This window comes from Oncorhynchus keta, chromosome 14 (assembly GCF_023373465.1).
Source record: "Oncorhynchus keta strain PuntledgeMale-10-30-2019 chromosome 14, Oket_V2, whole genome shotgun sequence".
In the NCBI taxonomy this organism is placed as follows: domain Eukaryota; kingdom Metazoa; phylum Chordata; class Actinopteri; order Salmoniformes; family Salmonidae; genus Oncorhynchus; species Oncorhynchus keta.
The window spans coordinates 49,395,952-49,416,744 of record NC_068434.1 but is presented as its reverse complement, the minus strand read 5'-3'; the positions used below and the strand labels follow the sequence as shown (position 1 = coordinate 49,416,744).

Sequence of the window (20,793 nt, the reverse complement as noted above, 5' to 3'; positions counted from 1 at the left end):
TGTGTACGAGCAAGGAGGCTTACAAACCTGACTCAGTTACACCAGCTCTGTCAAGAGGAATGGGCCAAAATTCACCCAACTTATTGTGGTAAGCTTGTGGAAGGCTACCTGAAACTTTTAACCCAAGTTAAACAATTTAAAGGCAATGCTACCAAATACTAATTGAGTGTATGTAAACGTATGACCCACTGGGAATGTGATGAAAGAAATAAAAGCTGAAGTAAATAATTCTCTCTACTATTATTCTGAGATTTCACATTCTTACAATAAATTGTTGATCCTAAGACTGGGAATTTTTACTAGGATTAAATGTCAGAAATTGATAAAAACTTGTGGAAAAGGTCAAATGTATTTGACTAAGGTGTACATAAACCTCCGACTTCCACTGTACATGTATAGATGAAAAAAACATGTTTAGATATACTGTAGGCCTACCGTAGGTGTTGTAGGACTTGTTGATTATGAGCCGGAGCTGAGAGGATCACCAAAACTAAAAGGTATTTTGGTTTCAGTGCATTCTCTTAGATTTTTTAAATATATACTATTAATGTGTAGGCATACTGTGTAATAAAATCGATAATTGTGTACTAAAAACGTGAATGTGCTCTTGAAGAGCATATGACCATTATGAGTTCTGCACCACAGGGGACCTTGGTACTTTTCAGCATGTGCTGGTGGAAATGCCCGGGGGTGGTTGAATTCTGGGAGAAATTCAACAATGTAATCTCTGTACTTACATATCAAATTCTGCTATTAGATCCAATAGTGATGTCGCCTTGTGATGACTCTGATTTGCATTTGCACTTCTCATGGCTCCAACAGTGTGTGTAGCGAAATGCCAAGAATAAGATATGCATATTATTAGTAGATTTAGATACAAAACACTCTGAAGTTTCTAAAACTGTTTGAATCATGTCTGTGAGTATAACAGAACTTATGTAGCAGGTAAAACCTCGAGGACTAACTGTTCAGAACAGTTATTGAGTTCACTGAGTTCTCATTGGGAAACGATATTTCTTAGGAACTTGTTTTCAGTTCCTACCGCTTCCGCTGGATGTCACCAGTCTTTGGAATTTGGTTGAGGTTATTACTTCGTGCAATGAAGAAGTACGGCCATTTAGGAACCGGGTAACACTGTTGAGAGTTGCGCAAGACTTGAAAAGTAGCGTTGGTTTGTTGTCTTCCTGTATTGAACACAGACCCGTCTTCAATTTGATCGATTATTAACGTTTAAAAATACCTCAAGTTGTATTACAAAAGTAGTTTGAAATGTTTTGGCAAAGTTTACAGGCAACTTTTGAGATATTTTATAGTGAAGTTGCGCAAATTGGAAGCTGTTTTTTTCTGGATCAAATGCGCCAAATAAATTGACATTTTGGATATATATGGACAGAATTAATCAAACAAAAATACCAATTGTGATGTTTATGGGACATATTGCAGTGCCAACAAAAGAATCTCGTCAAAGGTAAGGCATGTTTTATATTTTATTTCGGCGTTTTGTGTAGCGCCTGCAGGGTTGAAATATGCTACAAACTCTCTTTGTTTACTGTTGTGCTATCATCAGATAATAGCTTCTTATGCTTTCGCCCGAAAAACCTTTTTAAAATCTGACATGTTGGCTGGATTCACAACGAGTGTAGCTTTAATTTAGTATCTTACATGTGTGATTTAATGAAAGTTTGATTTTTAAATCATTTTATTTGAATTTGCAGCGCTGCATTTTCCCTGGCTTTTGGCCAAGTGGGAAGCAAGCGTCCCCTATACCTTAAGAAGTTTTAACCAACGGGCCTTTACACCCATGAATGTGTATCAATAATGTGTCACTATTTCTGAGGATATATGATGTATTGTTGTCTCTGATAGAGTTCAGTCGGAGGGCCTCTGACAGTTTGGACCTCTGACAGTCTCTATGGGTGTGCCACAGGGTTCAATTCTCGGACCGACTCTCTTTTCTGTATACATCAATGATGTTGCTCTTGCTGCTGGTGATTCTCTGATCCACCTCTACGCAGACGACACCATTCTGTATACTTCTGGCCCTCCTTGGACACTGTGTTAACTAACCTCCAGACAAGCTTCAATGCCATACAACTCTCCTTCCGTGGCCTCCAACTTGCTCTTAAATACAAGTAAAACTAAATGCATGCTTTTCAATCGATCGCTGCCCGCACCTGCTTGCCTGTCCAGCATCATTACTCTGGACGGCTCTGACTTAGAATACATGGACAACTACAAATACCTGGGTGTCTGGCTAGATTGTAAACTCTCCTTCCAGACTCACATTAAGCATCTCCAATCCAAAATTAAATTTAGAATCGGCTTCCTATATCGCAACAAAGCATCCTTCACTCATGCTGCCAAACATACCCTCGTAAAACTGACCATCCTACCGATCCTCGACTTCGGTGATGTCATCTATAAAATAGCCTCCAACACTCTACTCAATAAACTGGATGCAGTCTATCACAGTACCATCCGTTTTGTCACCAAAGCCCCATACACTACCCACCATTGCGACCTGTACGCTCTCGTTGGTTGGCCCTCGCTTCATACTCGTCGCCAAATCCACTGGCTACGTGTTATCTACAAGTCTCTGCTAGGTAAAGCCCCGCCTTATCTCAGCTCACTGGTCACCATAGCAGCACCCACTCGTAGCACGCGCTCCAGCAGGTATATCTCACTGGTCACCCCCAAAGCCAATTCCTCCTTTGGTCATCTTTCCTTCCAGTTCTCTGCTGCCCATGACTGGAACGAATTGCAGCTGGAATTGAAGCTGGAGACTCACATCTCCCTCACTAGCTTTAAGCACCAGCTGTCAGAGCAGTTCACAGATCACTGCACCTGTACTTAGCCTATCTGTAAACAGCCCATCTACCTACTCCAGTATCTCTACCTGCACATTCATCTTCTGCCGATCTACCATTCCAGTGTTTAATTGCTATATTGTAATTACTTCGCCACCATGGCCTATTTATTTCCTTGACTTACCTAATTTGCACTCACTGTATATAGACTTTGTTTTCTTTAGTTCTACTGTATTATTGACTGTATGTTTTGTTTATTCCATGTGTAACTTTGTGTTGTTGTATGTGTCGAATTGCTACGCTTTATCGCAGTTGCAAATTCGCAGTTGCAAATGAGATATGTTCTCAACTAGCCTACCTGGTTAAATAAAGATGAAATAAATAAAATAAATAAATTGTTGAGAAGATGTAATATAAATTTGTTTTTATCTCATGATTTATTTGACATGCTATCAGATTGTCTTTTGGGCGTCTCTGGACAGGAACGGGCCAGCAGACCTGACCACTTCATCTTGGGCCATCCTTTCCGGAGTGCTGTCTGTTTTAAGTTCTAACATGCAGAGGTAAGTCTCGATGTCATCATCCTCCGTTAGCTTGATAAAAAATTGATTGGGATGAGATTCAGTCTGCGTTTCTCCTCGCAGCTTCTTGACTTCCTCAAGCAGGCAGACAGTCTGTAGACACTGTTCTTCCAGCATTCATTTGTGAATGTTCTGTTGCGCCCAAACGAATTGAGCTGTTAACTCATCCATAGTGATATTACATAAACGTCAACCCTGGTCTGACCACATTGTCAGAATGCCTACATTCTCCACCACTTGTGGCAGACCAAGGTTTTTGATCTAGACGTTGACACAGATCGGTCTCATCCAGAAGACCTCTTCCGGAATACCGCCTTCTGGGCTCCGGGGAATGTTGTCTCCTCTGGGATAAAACACAGAGCCCCTCGGTTCTAGCAGGCCGTGAGGATGTCTATCCAGTAGCAAGCTCTCACCACCTCCAAACCTCCCGTGGCTGCCCTCCTGGCAGCTTTATGGGCCCCATATGGCCGATGAGCAAACGGCCCCTTGATTACTCACCAGTCTCAATCAGCCTCAATTAGTCTTGGCCAGAGGACCCATCGAGACCTGGCACGTCCATCAGAGGGAGCCAACACCGCGTGATGTAGACTCTGTCTGTCACCAGGCCTCAATGAGTCTCCCCCGGTGGCTTGTCTGCAGTGCACTACAAAAGATTGCTTTTCTTCCACCCAGATGCCCAGATATTTATAAGCGGGGGCATGATTAATGGTGGCACCATCCAATGGACATATGCATAAATCATCAGATACATTTTTACCTGAATTGGAAAATAACATCCCTGCATAAAGTATCAATTTCACTTCAACAAAGGCTTTCTACAAGGAAATTAAGGCAGACTGGAGCTCCAAAAGAGCCTGGCCAACCGTGGGGGCAATAGCATACACAACTGTTTGCAGAAAGCCTTTGTTGAACTGAAATTGGTACTTAATACAGGTCAAAACAAGTACAGTATATGTTACTTTCAAAACATTATTTACAAAAAATGGATGGTGCCCACATTGATCATGTCCCCTCTGGGCATCTGGATTGAAGAATATCTACCTCTTAAAAAGCATATTGATAAGTTAGTTAAGAAGTTGAGAATAAAAATAGTCTTTAGAAATAGGTCATGCCTCTTCGCTAAATAGCAAAAAGCAGATCATTCAGTCAACATTCCTGCCGGTTCTAGACTATCTACACTGAGTGTACAGAACATTTAGGAGCACCTTCATAATATTTAGTTGCACCCCCTTTTTCCCTCAGAACAGCCTCAATTCATCGGGGCATGTACTACAAGTTGTCGACAGCGTTCCACAGGGATGCAGGCCCCACAATTGTGCCAAGTTTCCTGGATGTCCTTTGGGTGGTGGACCATTCTTGATACACACCGGAAACCGTTGAGCATGAAAACCCCAGTAGCGTTGCAGTTCATGACACACTCAAATATATGTGCCTGGCACCTACTACCATACCCCATTCAAAGGCAATTCAATGTTTTGTCTTGCCCATTCATCCTCCGAATGGCACACATACACAATCCATGTCTCAATTGTCTCAAGGCTTAAAAATCCTTCTTTAACCTGTCTCATCCCCTTCATCTAAACTGATTGAAGTGGATTTAAGGATTTAATAGGTGATATCAATAAGGGATTTGTATTTATTAGGGATCCCCATTAGCTGCTCTTCTTGGGGTCCAAACACATTAAAGCACTTACATTGCATTTAAAACAAAATATAAAACAGTACATCATATAACACTATTACACCACTACATATCTACAATACAAAATGTACAATAAAATATGTATAATACCACCATTCAACAATTTTACAATGTATGCGTATGTCTGTACCGGTGTGTGTGTGTCTTCACAGTCCTCGCTGTTCCATAAGGTGTATTTTAACCCGTTTTTATATCTGGGTCAACTGCTTGCATAGTGCCATGCAGTACTATGGCACTATGCAGTACTGTGCGCCTCCCGTAGTCTGTTCTGGACTTGGGGACAGTGACGAGACCTCTGGTGGTATGTCTTGTGGGGTATTCATGCGTGTCCGAGCTGTGTCCCAATGGTTTAAACAGGCTGCTTGGTACATTCAGCTTGTCAACACTTTTTACAAAAACAAATGATGAAGTCAATCTCTCTTCTACTTTGAGCCAGGAGAGACTGACATGCATATCATTAATGTTATCTCTCTGTGTACTTTTAAGGGCCAGCTGTGTTCTGAACCAATAGCAATTTTCCTAAGTTTATTCAAAGCCAGTGGCATGGCGTTAGTAAATATTGAAAAAATTAAGGGGCCTAAACTGCTGCCCTGGGGAACTCCTGAATCTACCTGGATTATGTTTGAGAGGCTTCCATTAAAGAACACCCTTCCATTAAACACCCTCTGTGTTCTGTTAGACAGGTAACTCTTTGTCCACAATATTGCAGGAGGTGTAAAGACATTACACATACGTTTTTTCAGCAGCAGACTATGATCGAAAATGTGAAAAGCTGCACTGAAGTCTAACAAAAATCCCCTACAATATTTGTATCATCAAATTCTCTCAGCCAATCATCAGTCATTTGTGTAAGTGCTGTGCCTGTTGAATATTCTTCCCTATAGGCGTGCTGAAATTTGTTTACTGTATTATATCTGCTCAAACTCCATTTTTTCCAAAAGTTTTCAAAGGGTTGGCTATTTGAGCCAGTAAAGGAGGCTTTACTATCCTTAAGAAGGGGAATAATTTTTCTAGTGGGCTTAAATTGAAGATATGGCAAATAGGAGTGACAAATAGGAGGGACAATATCGTCCGCTATTATCCTCAGTAATTTTCCATCCAGATTGTCAGACCCCAGTGGATTGTCATTGTTGATAGACAATCATTTTTTCACCTCTTGCCCACTCATTTTATGGAAATCAAAAGTACAATGCTCATCTTTCAAAATTTGGTAAACTATACTTGGATGTGTAGTGCCAGAGGTTGTTGCTGGCATGTCATGCCTAAGTTTGCTTATCTTTCCAATGAAAAAGGAATTAAAGTAGTTGGCATTACCAGTGGGTTGTCAACATCTGACCTCTTATACAATATATTAGGCCCGGTCTTTGGAATTTTGGTTTTCCTAGATATGGCTACTATATTGTGATCACTACATCCTATGGATTTGGATACTGCTTGAAATCAAATTTCTGCAGCATTAGTAAAGCTGTGATCAATACATGTTGATGATTTCATTCCTGTGCTATTTGTAACTAGTGGGCAGCTTGATGAAAGCCAGTCAATATTTAAATCACCCAGACAATATACTTCTCTGTTGATATCACATACATTGTCAAGCATTTCACACATATCCAGATACTGACTGTTAGCAGTTGGTAGCCTATAGCAGCTTCCCACAGGAATGGGCTTTATGTGAGGCAGATGAACCTGCAGCCATATTACTTCAACAGTATTTAACATTAGATCGTCTCTAAGCTTTACAGGAATGTGGTTCTGAATATAGATCGCAGCACTGGCATTTCTGTCTTTTCGGGTAGATGTCATAGCCATATATTGCTACCACTGTATCATTACAGGAATTATCTAAATGAGTTTCAGAGATAGTCAGAATATGAATGTCACCTGTTAAAAGAAAGTTATTGACTTCATGAATCTTGTTTCTTAGGCTACATATGTTACTATGGGCTATTTAGCACTTTTCTGGGTTGCTTGATTGTTTTTAATGCTTAACTTGGGAGCTTATCAGCTCATGTTATTTACATTGGAGCTGATAGTGCACGGTCAGTCATTCCTGTAGAGTATCTTCTGTTTCCAGAAGGTGTCAAAGTTATCTATAAATTGATTCCAACAGAGCTACAGCAATCTTTTAGCCAGATGTGTAATGCCAGTAGCCTGCTGAATCTTTCACACCTACTGCCCAACAACAGTACCGGACCAGAAATGATTGGCCGCTTTATTGAATCTTTCAATGCTAGAATCAGTTCTTTAAAATCAATTTTCAAAAGTTCCTATCCCTCCTGATGTCATTTGACCCCACATGGACAATGACAGCGTCACCTCCCAAGCATCTGTCGCAGAATGGTCGGAAGCAGCCTTGTGGTGTCCTGTACTTGTGCTCCTGGGTAGAACAGGGTTTTTGCACTGGGAACCAAGATTTTTCTCACCATAGTGCTGCTGATGTTGAAAGCAGGTGAAAGCTGGGGAGGTATGGATGTTCTTTCGCTTATAGTGGTTTAAAAGACCCCTTGAGGACCGAAGTGTGGTGTGGCCCGATGGACCAGAGCCGGCTGTAGTATATGTGGTAGAGCCGGCTGTAGTATATGTGGTGGAGACGCCCTGGTCTGGAGACAGGGTAGAGGATGAGGGAGCAGGAATCTCCGGAAGCAGGTGGGTGAAACTGTTGGTCAGCAGGATGAGATTCCCAAAATCCATTTCAGCCCCATTCACCAAAGATCTCTGCCTTGGGATCATAGCTTTCACCTGGATTCACTTGGTTGGTCTATGTCATGTTTTGTACACTCAGTGTATATGAATGCACCTGCCACTACACTAAATTGGATGCTGTTTATCACAGCGCATTATGCTTTATTACAGGCCAAATGTTCAGTACACATCACTGCATTCTGTATCAGAAAGTAGGATGGCCCTCTCTGAAGTCTTGTACAGTAAATTGATGCATTGCTCTCTTTTTGTTTATAAAGCTCTCTTGCAAACTTCCGATTTACTTCATTGTTAAATATGTGTAATTATATTTTATATTAATACAATTGCTTAGAGAAAGAGATTGTTTAAAAAATATTATACTTTTTTTATATTGACACCCTAAAGATTCTTATAAATAAAGTAGTGAAATGTTCAATATTTGGTCCCATATTCCTAGCAAATTTGTGACCACAAACTTGTTGGATTAATTTGCAGAAATTGTATGTAATGTGTTGTCATTTTGGAGTCATTTATATTATTCGCAAATAAGAATATAATATGTTACGGGTATAAAAGTCTAGTTACATTTTCAGATATATGTTTCTAATTTAGTCAGAAAGTTGTTTTTATTGCAAGTTAAAGCATACTGTTAGCTAGCATTAGCTTGCTGGCTTACATTACGTGTATGATCTGTGTAGTAATATTATTCTAATCAGAAATCCATTTGCATTGCTAGTTATAGCCTAATGTTATCTAGCTAACATTGAACGTAGTTTGTTAGCTTTAGCTACCTGCAGATTCATACTACAGCTGTTTGTATTGGTAGTAGTATGAGTTGGGATTATTATTTAACCTTTATTTAACTAGGCAAGTCAGTTATGAACAAAATCTTATTTACAATGACAGCCTACCGGGGAACAGTGGGTTAACTGCCTTGTTCGGGGGCTGAACGACAGAACCTTTTCAGCTTGGGGATTCGATCCAGCAACCTTTCGTACCCCACTGCTTCTGTTTTACAGTTTAGAAATTGTATTTATTTAACCAGGTTAGTCTCGTTGAGATAAAAACTAATGTTTTTCAAATGAGACCTGGAAAGCCATTTATGTATCTAGTTCACCAATGTGAAGAAGTCAGAATTATTTAGACAAATTCACTAAAAGTGTATCAAAGTAGTCAAAAGTGTAGTATTTCTAGAAGTGCACCTATTGGAATATGGGTAAAAAAATATATTAAAAGAAGCCCAGTTCTGGGCATGAAACAGTCAGGGGGAAAGGTCATAAAACACTCACTCTCTCTCGCTTTTTCCCATACACACACAGTAAAGAATGTAAAGTGAGAACACTTCCTCTGAATGCTTTCTACTCACACCCCAATTCTAATGGCTGTGTATAATGTGCAGCCATAAACACCCTAGCAGCCTGCCTCTCTTCTCTCTAAAGGCCTTGTCAGAGAACATCAGAATCAGAGCTTCTGTTAAAACTCAGAAATAAACTGCCGAAATGCCTGTGATGCTCAGAAGGCAGCTCAGTAAGGGAATCCAGGTAGTATGTGTGTGCGCATCTGTGCTGCATGTGTGTGTTTAGATAGGCCTTACCTCTGCGGATGCTGCGTCTCATTTTTCCACAGAAGGCGTCAACACGAGGCAGCTCCTGCCCTTCTGTAGTGGGGGAGGGACTCTGTTCGGGGTAGGACAGAGGTAGACAGGGGAGGAGGGGGGCCTGGTCTTGGGGGGTCTTGTTGCCACCTGGAGGGGGCGAGGAGGAGGTGGGAGGGGGGGAAGTGGTAGTGGGGGTCTGGGGGGAGGGGTGTGGAATGTAGGGGTTTGGGCTGAGGATGGACTACTGACAGCGGACTGAGAGAAGGAGGAGGGGATAGAGTTAATATTAATAAGGTCCAGCCCCCCCACCCTGGCACTGATGGGGGAATGCAGAGAGAGTTTGCGTGTGCGGACAGGAGAGGAGGTGCGGGAGGATATGGAGAGAGGACCGGAGAACTTGCGGCAGAGACGGGGGGACTTGTCATTGGTGTGATCACCACTTCGGTTGTTCTGGTTGGTGGCAAAGAACAATTCCAAAGACCTGAGAGAGAGCGAGAGAGAGCAAAAAAATCTGTCAAATTTGCATTGAGTCATGAATTTGAGTGTTTTGAGACAGGAGATGCTATCATCATCATCATGCCAGAAAACTGTGAACAGAACCATCAGCACTACAGATAGATCTATAACTCAGCCTGAGTGGAAAATAGGTTACATGAAAGACCATGCAAAGAAGTTGAAGAAAGGAGTGAGAGTGGTGCTGAGCGATTAGAGCTTTTTGAGGTTGGTTCGGATTCGGTTCGATTATAAACAATAATCAAGATTTTCGAAACATTAAATGCACTATGCATTATGTGGGTTGAATGTTGTAACCAAACAGAATAAAACAATAATTAAAAGTCCCATGATGATAATGACTGCTCATGACTGCTTATCATTATCACTTATCACCTCTCCACTCACTGGACCCTTTTGATCACTCGACTAAGCATGCCTCTCCTTAATGTCAATATGTCTTGTCCATTGCTGTTCTGGTTAGTGTTTATTGGCTTATTTCACTGTAGAGCCTCTAGTCCTGCTCACTATACCTTATCCAACCTATTAGTTCCACCACCCACACATGCAATGACATCTCCTGGTTTCAATGATGTTTCTAGAGACAATATCTCTCTCTTCATCACTCAATACCTAGGTTTACCTCCACTGTATTCACATCCTACCATACCTTTGTCTGTACATTATACCTTGATGCTATTTTATCGCCCCCAGAAACCTCCTTTTATTCTCTGTTCCAGACGTTCTAGACGACCAATTCTTATTGCTTTCAACCGCACCCTTATTCTACTCCTCCTATGTTCCTCTGGCGATGTAGAGGTGAATCCAGGCCCTGCAGTGCCTAGCTCCACTCCTATTCCCCAGGCTCTCTCTTTTGACGACTTCTGTAACCGTAATAGCCTTGGTTTCATGCATGTTAACATTAGAAGCCTCCTCCCTAAGTTTGTTCTATTCACTGCTTTAGCACACTCTGCCAACCCGGATGTTCTAGCTGTGTCTGAATCCTGGCTTAGGAAGACCACCAAAAATTCAGAAATTTTAATTCCAAACTACAACATTTTCAGACAAGATAGAACTGCCAAAGGGGGCGGTGTTGCAATCTACTGCAAAGATAGCCTGCAGAGTTCTGTCCTACTATCCAGGTCTGTACCCAAACAATTTGAATTTCTACCTTTAAAAATCCACCTCTCTAAAAACAAGTCTCTCACCGTTGCCGCCTGCTATAGACCACCCTCTGCCCCCAGCTGTGCTCTGGACACCATATGTGAACTGACTGCCCCCCATCTATCTTCAGAGCTCGTGCTGCTAGGTGACCTAAACTGGAACATGCTTAACACCCCAGCCATCCTACAATCTAAACTTGATGCCCTCAATCTCACACAAATGATCAATGAACCTACCAGGTACCTCCCCAAAGCCTTAAACACGGGCACCCTCATAGATATCATCCTAACCAACTTCCCCTCTAAATACACCTCTGCTGTCTTCAACCAAGATCTCAGCGATCACTGCCTCATTGCCTGCATCCGTAGTGGGTCAGCGGTCAAACGACCTCCACTCATCACTGTAAAACGCTCCCTGAAACACTTCAGCGAGCAGGCCTTTCTAATCGACCTGGCCGGGGTATCCCGGAAGGATATTGATCTCATCCCGTCAGTAGAGGATGCCTGGATATTTTTTTTAAATGCCTTCCCTACCATCTTAAATAAACATGCCCCATTCAAGAAATTTAGAACCAGGAACAGATATACCCCCCAGACCTGAATGCCCTATGGCGTTTTGCATTAGCATCGAACAGCCCCCGCGATATGCAGCTGTTCAGGGAAGCTAGAAATCATTACACACAGGCAGTTAGAAAAGCCAAGGCTTGCTTTTTCAAGCAGAAATTTGCTTCCTGCAACACTAACTCAAAAAAGTTCTGGGACACTGTAAAGTCCATTACATTTACATTTAAGTCATTTAGCAGACGCTATTATCCAGAGCGACTTACAAATTGGTGCATTCACCTTATGACATCCAGTAGAATAGTCACTTTAAAATAGTGCATCTAAATCTTAAAGGGGGGGGGGGGTGAGAAGGATTACTTATCCTATCCTAGGTATTCCTTAAAGAGGTGGGGTTTCAGGTGTCTCCGGAAGGTGGTGATTGACTCCGCTGTCCTGGCGTCGTGAGGGAGTTTGTTCCACCATTGGGGGGCCAGAGCAGCGAACAGTTTTGACTGGGCTGAGCGGGAACTGTACTTCCTCAGTGGTAGGGAGGCGAGCAGGCCAGAGGTGGATGAACGCAGTGCCCTTGTTTGGGTGTAGGGCCTGATCAGAGCCTGGAGGTACTGAGGTGCCGTTCCCCTCACAGCTCCGTAGGCAAGCACCATGGTCTTGTAGTGGATGCGAGCTTCAACTGGAAGCCAGTGGAGAGAGCGGAGGAGCGGGGTGACGTGAGAGAACTTGGGAAGGTTGAACACCAGACGGGCTGCGGCGTTCTGGATGAGTTGTAGGGGTTTAATGGCACAGGCAGGGAGCCCAGCCAACAGCGAGTTGCAGTAATCCAGACGGGAGATGACAAGTGCCTGGATTAGGACCTGCGCCGCTTCCTGTGTGAGGCAGGGTCGTACTCTGCGGATGTTGTAGAGCATGAACCTACAGGAACGGGCCACCGCCTTGATGTTAGTTGAGAACGACAGGGTGTTGTCCAGGATCACGCCAAGGTTCTTAGCGCTCTGGGAGGAGGACACAATGGAGTTGTCAACCGTGATGGCGAGATCATGGAACGGGCAGTCCTTCCCCGGGAGGAAGAGCAGCTCCGTCTTGCCGAGGTTCAGCTTGAGGTGGTGATCCGTCATGCACACTGATAGGTCTGCCAGACATGCAGAGATGCGATTCGCCACCTGGTCATCAGAAGGGGGAAAGGAGAAGATTAATTGTGTGTCGTCTGCATAGCAATGATAGGAGAGACCATGTGAGGTTATGACAGAGCCAAGTGACTTGGTGTATAGCGAGAATAGAAGAGGGCCTAGAACAGAGCCCTGGGGGACACCAGTGGTGAGAGCGCGTGGTGAGGAGACAGATTCTCGCCACGCCACCTGGTAGGAGCGACCTGTCAGGTAGGACGCAATCCAAGCGTGGGCCGCGCCGGAGATGCCCAACTCGGAGAGGGTGGAGAGGAGGATCTGATGGTTCACAGTATCGAAGGCAGCCGATAGGTCTAGAAGGATGAGAGCAGAGGAGAGAGAGTTAGCTTTAGCGGTGCGGAGCGCCTCCGTGATACAGAGAAGAGCAGTCTCAGTTGAATGACTAGTCTTGAAGTCCATGGAGAATAAGAACACCTCCTCCCAGCTGCCCGCTGCACTGAAGATAGGAAACACTGTCACCACTGATAAATCCACCATAATTGAGAATTTCAAGAAGCATTTTTCTACGGTTGGCCATGCTTTCCACCTGGCTACTCCTACCCCGGTCAACAGCACTGCACCCCCAACAGCAACTCGCCCAAGCCTTCCCCATTTCTCTTTCTCCCAAATCCATTCAGCTGATGTTCTGAAAGAGCTGCAAAATCTGGACCCCTACAAATCAGCCGGGCTAGACAATCTGGACCCTTTTTTTCTAAAATTATCTGCCGAAATTATTGCCACCCCTATTACTAGCCTGTTCAACCTCTCGTGTCATCAGAGATTCCCAAAGATTGGAAAGAAGCTGCGGTCGTCCCCCTCTTCAAAGGGGGGGACACTCTTGACCCAAACTGCTACAGACCTATATCTATCCTACCTTGCCTTTCTAAAGTCTTCGAAAGCCAAGTCAACAAACAGATTACCGACCATTTCGAATCTTACCATACCTTCTCTGCTACGCAATCTGGTTTCAGAGCTGGTTATGGGTGCACTTCAGCCATGCTCAAGGTTCTAAACGATATCATAACCGCCATCGATAAGAAACATTACTGTGCAGCCCTATTCATTGATCTGGCCAAGTCTTTCGACTCTGTCAATCACCACATCCTCATCGGCAGACTCGACAGCCTTGGTTTCTCAAATGATTGCCTCGCCTGGTTCACCAACTACTTCTCTGATAGAGTTCAGTGTGTCAAATCGGAGGGTCTGCTGTCCGGACCTCTGGCAGTCTCTATGGGGGTGCCACAGGGTTCAATTCTTGGACCGACTCTCTTCTCTGTATACATCAATGAGGTCGCTCTTGCTGCTGATGAGTCTCTGATCCACCTCTACGCAGACGACACCATTCTGTATACTTCCGGCCCTTCTTTGGACACTGTTAACAACCCTCCAGGCAAGCTTCAATGCCATACAACTCTCCTTCCGTGGCCTCCAATTGCTCTTAAATACAAGTAAAACTAAATGCATGCTCTTCAACCGATCGCTACCTGCACCTACCCGCCTGTCCAACATTTGTAATTGTCCACATATTCTAAGTCAGAACCGTCCAGCATCACTACTCTGGACGGCTCTGACTTAGAATACGTGGACAACTACAAATCCTTAGGTGTCTGGTTAGACTGTAAACTCTCCTTCTAGACCCATATCAAACATCTCCAATCCAAAGTTAAATCTAGAATTGGCTTTCTATTTCGCAACAAAGCATCCTTCACTCATGCTGCCAAACATACCCTTGTAAAACTGACCATCCTACCAATCCTCGACTTTGGAGATGTCATTTACAAAATAGCCTCCAATACCCTACTCAACAAATTGGATGCAGTCTATCACAGTGCAATACGTTTTGTTACCAAAGCCCCATATACTACCCACCATTTCGACCTGTATGCGCTCGTTGGCTGGCCCCCGCTTCATACTCGTCGCCAAACCCACTGGCTCCATGTCATCTACAAGACCCTGCTAGGTAAAGTCCCCCCTTATCACCATAGCATCTCCCACCTGTAGCACACGCTCCAGCAGGTATATCTCTCTTTTCACCCCCAAAACCAATTCTTTCTTTGGCCGCCTCTCCTTCCAGTTCTCTGCTGCCAATGACTGGAACGAACTACAAAAATCTCTGAAACTGGAAACACTTATCTCCCTCACTAGCTTTACATGCACCTGTACATAGCCCACCTATAATTTAGCCCAATCAACTACCTCTTTCCCAACTGTATTTAATTTATTTATTTATTTGGCTCCTTTGCACATTCTTCCATTGCAAAACTACCATTCCAGTCTTTTACTTGCTATATTGTATTTACTTTGCCACCATGGCCTTTTTTGCCTTTACCTCCCTTCTCACCTCATTTGCTCACATTGTATATAGACTTGTTTATACTGTATTATTGACTGTATGTTTGTTTTACTCCATGTGTAACTCTGTGTCGTTGTATCTGTCGAACTGCTTTGCTTTATCTTGGCCAGGTCGCAATTGTAAATGAGAACTTGTTCTCAACTTGCCTACCTGGTTAAATAAAGGTGAAATAAATAAATAAAAATTAACCATCAGTTATTCACATTCCTTCAATAAAATATTTCAGTTTTGTATATTACAATTGTTTGATTTGATGACTTTAATTTCACACACACTATGCTGTCTGAGAAAACCATTATTTCAGTAGTTCTTTAATGTAAATAAGGCATACCAATATGACTGCTGAATACCTCAAAAAGCAACTGCTCTCTATGTATCCCCTCTTGATCGCACATTCTTCTGTCTCTTATGTAGCAGGCGTAAGAATAAACATTATTTTATGGACTATGGTTATTTGAGTTAGTTTAGTGACGAAAACGTGATAATTATGTAGAACATTGGCCTGTTGGAAACTTCAACTCCCCACAACAGTACAACACACAGTTTGGGCATGATCTGATTTATCTGTAGAGAAACTACAGTGTGCGCATTGAGCTCATAGAGAAAAAAAATGAAATGGGATTAAAATAATTCAACCAATGTCAGTCAATAAATTGTTTTAAAAAACAAAAATTAACCAACATTTCTGTTAATCGCTCAGCACTAAGTGACACACAGACAGAGAGGGAAAGAGCCCAGTGGTCTTCCACAGTAGTCAGAAGGGAGAATATGCAGACGGAAGATGCTCGAGGGAGGAAGAAAACTAAGGACAGAGACATTGAGCGAAGGACAGGGAAAGGGAGCGGAGTAAAGAGCAAAGTTTCCTCTAAAAGTAAAGGTGCAGTGAAAAGATGCAAAAGTGAGGAAAGATGAGAAAGAGCGAGAGAGGGGAGAGGAGAAGAGAACACAAGTGAGAGGCAAATAGAGAGGTACTTGGACAAGTCCAGGGACAGAAAGAGAAAGAGCAAGGGATAAAGCAGAGGGGGAGGGAGAGAGAGAGGCAGATTGTGTTACTTGGACTGATCCAGGGCTATCTTCCTGATCTTCAGGCTGTAGTCAGGACAGATGGACGTGATGGACAGGCGGTCAAATGAGTGGTACTGTACCCTGTGGAGGGGGGATGGAGAGGAAAGGGATATAACGGATGGAGGGGATGGGCAAGGGGTGATGGGGTGAGGATGAGAGAGGAGGGGATGGAGTGAGAAGAGGGGATGGGTGAGGGGGGATGAAGGTGATGGGAAAGGTGAAGGATGGAGGAGTGAAGGTCAGGACAACATATACGTTTATTTATATATAACTGACAATGATCACAGGACATCAAAGCCTTTTCATGTTGAAACTATGTGTGAATTCATTATGCTCCAGGGTGAAGACTCCAGTAGGTCAGTGGAGGCTGCTGAGGGGAGGACGGCTCATAATAAGGGCTGGAACGAAGCAAATGGAATGGAATCAAACAAATGAAAACCATGTGTTTGATACCATTCCACTGATTCCGCTCCAGCCATTACCACGAGCCTGTCCTCCCCAATTAAGGTGCCACCAACCTCATGTGCCTTAGGTACAGATCTAGGATCGTCTTACCCTCCCCCAATTCTAAGATTAACAATTAGTGGGGAAAATGCCAAACTGACAAGATCAGTGTCTAGGAGCAAATACACCCTGTCATATACTGTAGGTGTGTGGGTCTCTGCTGTTGTTTCTGGTCTATGTTCTCTGGTAATGAGGTCATCCAGGAGTTGGCCTACAGACATGCGCTGGACACAGGAAAAAGATAGGAAAAGAGGCACAGACTTTCCAGTTGAGAGGATCATTAGGTCTGGGCAGGAAAATGCATACACACAAAACACTGTCTTGGCAAATGAAACATTTTTCAAGCATCTGTTTTGCTAGCAGTAAAATTGTTGTGTCTCGTTCAATTAACCCCTGGGCCACAAGTGGTCCTACACCACTCACCCTCTGTTCTGGGGAAGAAACAGCCAGGTGGAAAGGTTAAAAAAAACTCTCTCTCTCTACACACACACAAAACACCAATAAAACTGGATAGAGAGAATAACAGGAGATATAATGAGGTGAGAGGTTTAGAGAAAACTCAACCCTCTATAACATGAAAATGTGTGTGTGTGCGCTTTTCTGTGAATGTGTGCATGTCATGCATGTTCTCTCTCATGTATTACCTGACAGGTATAGAGGTGAAAGGTTTCTTGTAGATGTCAGCCAGTTTATCCATGACCACGGCAGCAGTAGTGAAGATACGGTAGGTGTGGAGGAAGGTGTTGAGGAAGTCGATGGAGAGGAAGCGCAAGTCCGTCAGCCTTTCCAGTAGCCGCTCCACGCTGGCGTAGCGAATCTGTGGGACCTTGCAGGAGTTGAGTGTCTTGCTGAAGCAAATGTCAACATCATCTTTATGGAGGCGCATATCAGATCTGATGGACGGACACACACACACCACAATCACTGGTGATTGGATTGCTAGGATTACTCACACAGAAGTTTTAAGTATGGATAAACACTTAAAGATGCAGTAAGTCATGTCAGAAGCTAGCAGATTAATTACTTACCGACAACCGCTGCAAATGCCAATAAAACTACATCACGCTTTCAAATTCACTTTCCTTGCTTTGTCTAACACTATAAATCAATCGATCAAAGGAGTTTTGTGGGTCAGAGTGCAGGATTTATTTAGTTTCATAGCACAAATATTTGTTTGCACATATCACAATGTTACCAACACTTAGTAAACTTTTGAAAAAAAAGGTGTGTTTGACCAGATACAATGCTATTTCACAGTAAACAAATTGACAACAGACTTTCAGCACGCATATTTGTGAGGACACTCAAAAAGCACGGCACTTCCACAAATGACTGATTGGCTGAGAGAAATTGATGATAAAATTCTGGGGGCTGTCTTGTTAGACTTCAGTGAAGCTTTTAATATTATAGATCATAGTCTTTCTGGAAAAACGTATGTGTTATGGCTTTACACCCCCTGCTATAATGTGGATAAAGAGCTACTTGTCTAACAGAACACAGAGGGTGTTTTTTAATGGAAGCCTCTCAAACATTATGAAGGTAGAAGCAGGAATTCCCCAGGGTAGCTGTTTAGGCACCTTGCTTTTTTCAATCTTTACTAATGAGATGCCACTGGCTTTGAGTCGTGTGATCAGGTGCCACAAAGGGGGATAATGGGAAATTGCAGTTGGCTCAGAACAGGGCGGCATGACTGGCCCTTAAAAGTACACAGAAAGCTAACATTAATGACATGCATGTCAATCTCTCATGGCTCAAAGTGGAAGAGAGATTGAATTCCTCATTACTTGATTTTGTAAGAGGTTGATAAACTGAAGGTACTGAGCTGTCTGTTTAAAATACTAGCACACAGCTTGGACAACTATGCATACCCCACAAGACATGCCACCAGAGTTCTCTTCACAGTCCCCAAGTCCAAAACAGACCATGGGAGGCGCAAAGTACTACATAGAGCCATGACTAAATGAAACTCTATTCCACATCAGGTTACTGATGCAAGCAGTAGAATCAGATTAAAAAAGCAGATAAAAATAGACGCTATGGAACAGCGGACACACGCACACACACACACACACACACACACACACACACACACACACACACACACACACACACACACACACACACACACACACACACACACACACACACACACACACACACACACACGTGGATTTTTCATTGTAGATATGTCGTTGTGGAGTATGGGCCTGAGGTCACACACTTATTGTGTTGTGAATTCTGTACCGAATGTATTGTAATGTTTTTAAAATTGTATAACTGCCTTAAAACTTCTCTAGGATAGGGGGCAGCATTCGGAATTTTGGATGAAAAGCGTGATCAAATTAAACTGCCTGCTACTCATGCGCAGAAGATAATATGCATATCTTATTAGTATATGTGGATAGAAAACACTGAAGTTTTTTAAAACTGTTTGAATCATATCTGTGACTATAACAGAACTTATTTGGCAGGCGAAACCCCGAGGACAAACCATTCAGAATGTATTTTTGCGGTCACTCTTCAATAGGGCTTTCATTGGGAATTCAGATTGCAGTTCATATTGCTTCCACTGGATGTCAATAGTCTTAAGAAATTGGTTGAGGTTTTTCCTTTGAGAAATGAAGAAGTAACACTGTTCAGAACGAGGCTGAAGGGAAGTGTACTCTTTGTTAGAGGCGTGTGACCTGAAAGGAATCCACTTATCATAAATGTTGGTACATTTGTGGACAAAAGTCCAAAGAAAATAGCCAAGAAATCTGCATTAAAAAAATTAACACCACCACCAACTAAGGAGGTTCAGTCAAAAAAGCAGTGGCTTTTACAATAGCTGTGTTAAATACGGCAGTGTTCCTCACACCTGGGCCTGGAGGAAGTGCAGGCTCATGTTTCAGCCAAGAAGTAACAAACCTGATAAACTATTCATAAATACTTTGAGTGGTATATTCAGGTATGTTAGCTCTGGGTTAGAACTAAGCCATATACACTGGAGCAAAAGCAGGTGTGACAGACACAGACATGTGTTAACGTATACAGTTTAAGTCGGAAGTTTGCATACACTTAGGTTGGAGTGACTAAAACTCGTTTTTCAACCACTCCACACATTTCTTGTTAACAAACTAGAGTTTTGGCAAGTCGGTTAGGACATATACTTTGTGCATGACACAAGTCATTTTTCCAACAATTGATTACAGACATATTATTTCACTCTATCACAATTCCAGTGGGTCAGAAGTTTACATACACTAAGTTGACTGTGTCCAGAAAATTATGTCATGGCTTTAGAAGCTTCTGATAGGCTAATTGACATCATTTGAGTCAATTGGATGTGTACCTGTGGATGTATTTCAAGGCCTACCTTCAAACCCAATGCCTCTTTGCTTGACATCATGAGAAAAACAAAAGAAATCAGCCAAGATCTCAGAAAAAAATGGTAAACCTCCACAAGTCTGGTTCGTCCTTGGGAGCAATTTCCAAATGCCTGAAGGTACCACGTTCATCTGTACAAACAATAGTACGCAAGTATAAACACCATGGGACCACGCAGATGTCATACCGCTCAGGAAGGAGACGCATTCTGTCTCCTAGAGATGAACGTATGTTGGTGCGAAAAGTGCAAATCAATCCCAGAACAACAGCAAAGGACCTTGTGAAGATGCTGGAGGAAACAGGTACAAACGTATCTATATCCACAGTAAAACGAGTCCTATATCGACATAACCTGAAAGGCCGCTCAGCAAGGAAGAAGCCACTGCTCCAAAACCACGATATAAAAGCCAGACTACGGTTTGCAACTGCACATGGGGACAAAGATCATACTTTTTGGAGAAATGTCCTCTGGTCTGATGAAACAAAAATAGAACTGTATGGCCATAATGACCATCGTTTGTTTGGATGAAAAAGGGGGAGGCTTACAAGCCAAAGAACACCATCACAACTGTGAAGCACGGGGGTGGCAGCATCATGTTGTGGGGGTGCTTTGCTGCTTTGCTGCACTTCACAAAATAGATGGTGTCATGAGGGAGGAAAATTATGTGGATATACTGAAGCAACATCTCAAGAGATCAGTTAACTTCTTGCGTCGAGCAATCCCGTATCCGGGAGCGTAATCATAGCCTCAAGCTCA

At 42.9% G+C, this 20,793-nt stretch overlaps 1 protein-coding gene across 1 annotated transcript in view; it reads right to left on the bottom strand.

The window, feature by feature from the left end:
- Positions 1-20,793, bottom strand: part of rasgrf2b (Ras protein-specific guanine nucleotide-releasing factor 2b) — a 164,994-nt gene that overhangs the window by 58,717 nt on the left and 85,484 nt on the right. The window contains exons 15-17 of the mRNA XM_052461900.1: positions 17,315-17,563; positions 9,601-9,850; positions 9,367-9,565 (exon numbers count right to left, since the gene is read on the bottom strand). Of these exons, the coding sequence (XP_052317860.1) occupies positions 9,367-9,565; positions 9,601-9,850; positions 17,315-17,563 (698 nt within the window). The remainder of the gene's footprint in view (positions 1-9,366; positions 9,566-9,600; positions 9,851-17,314; positions 17,564-20,793) is intronic.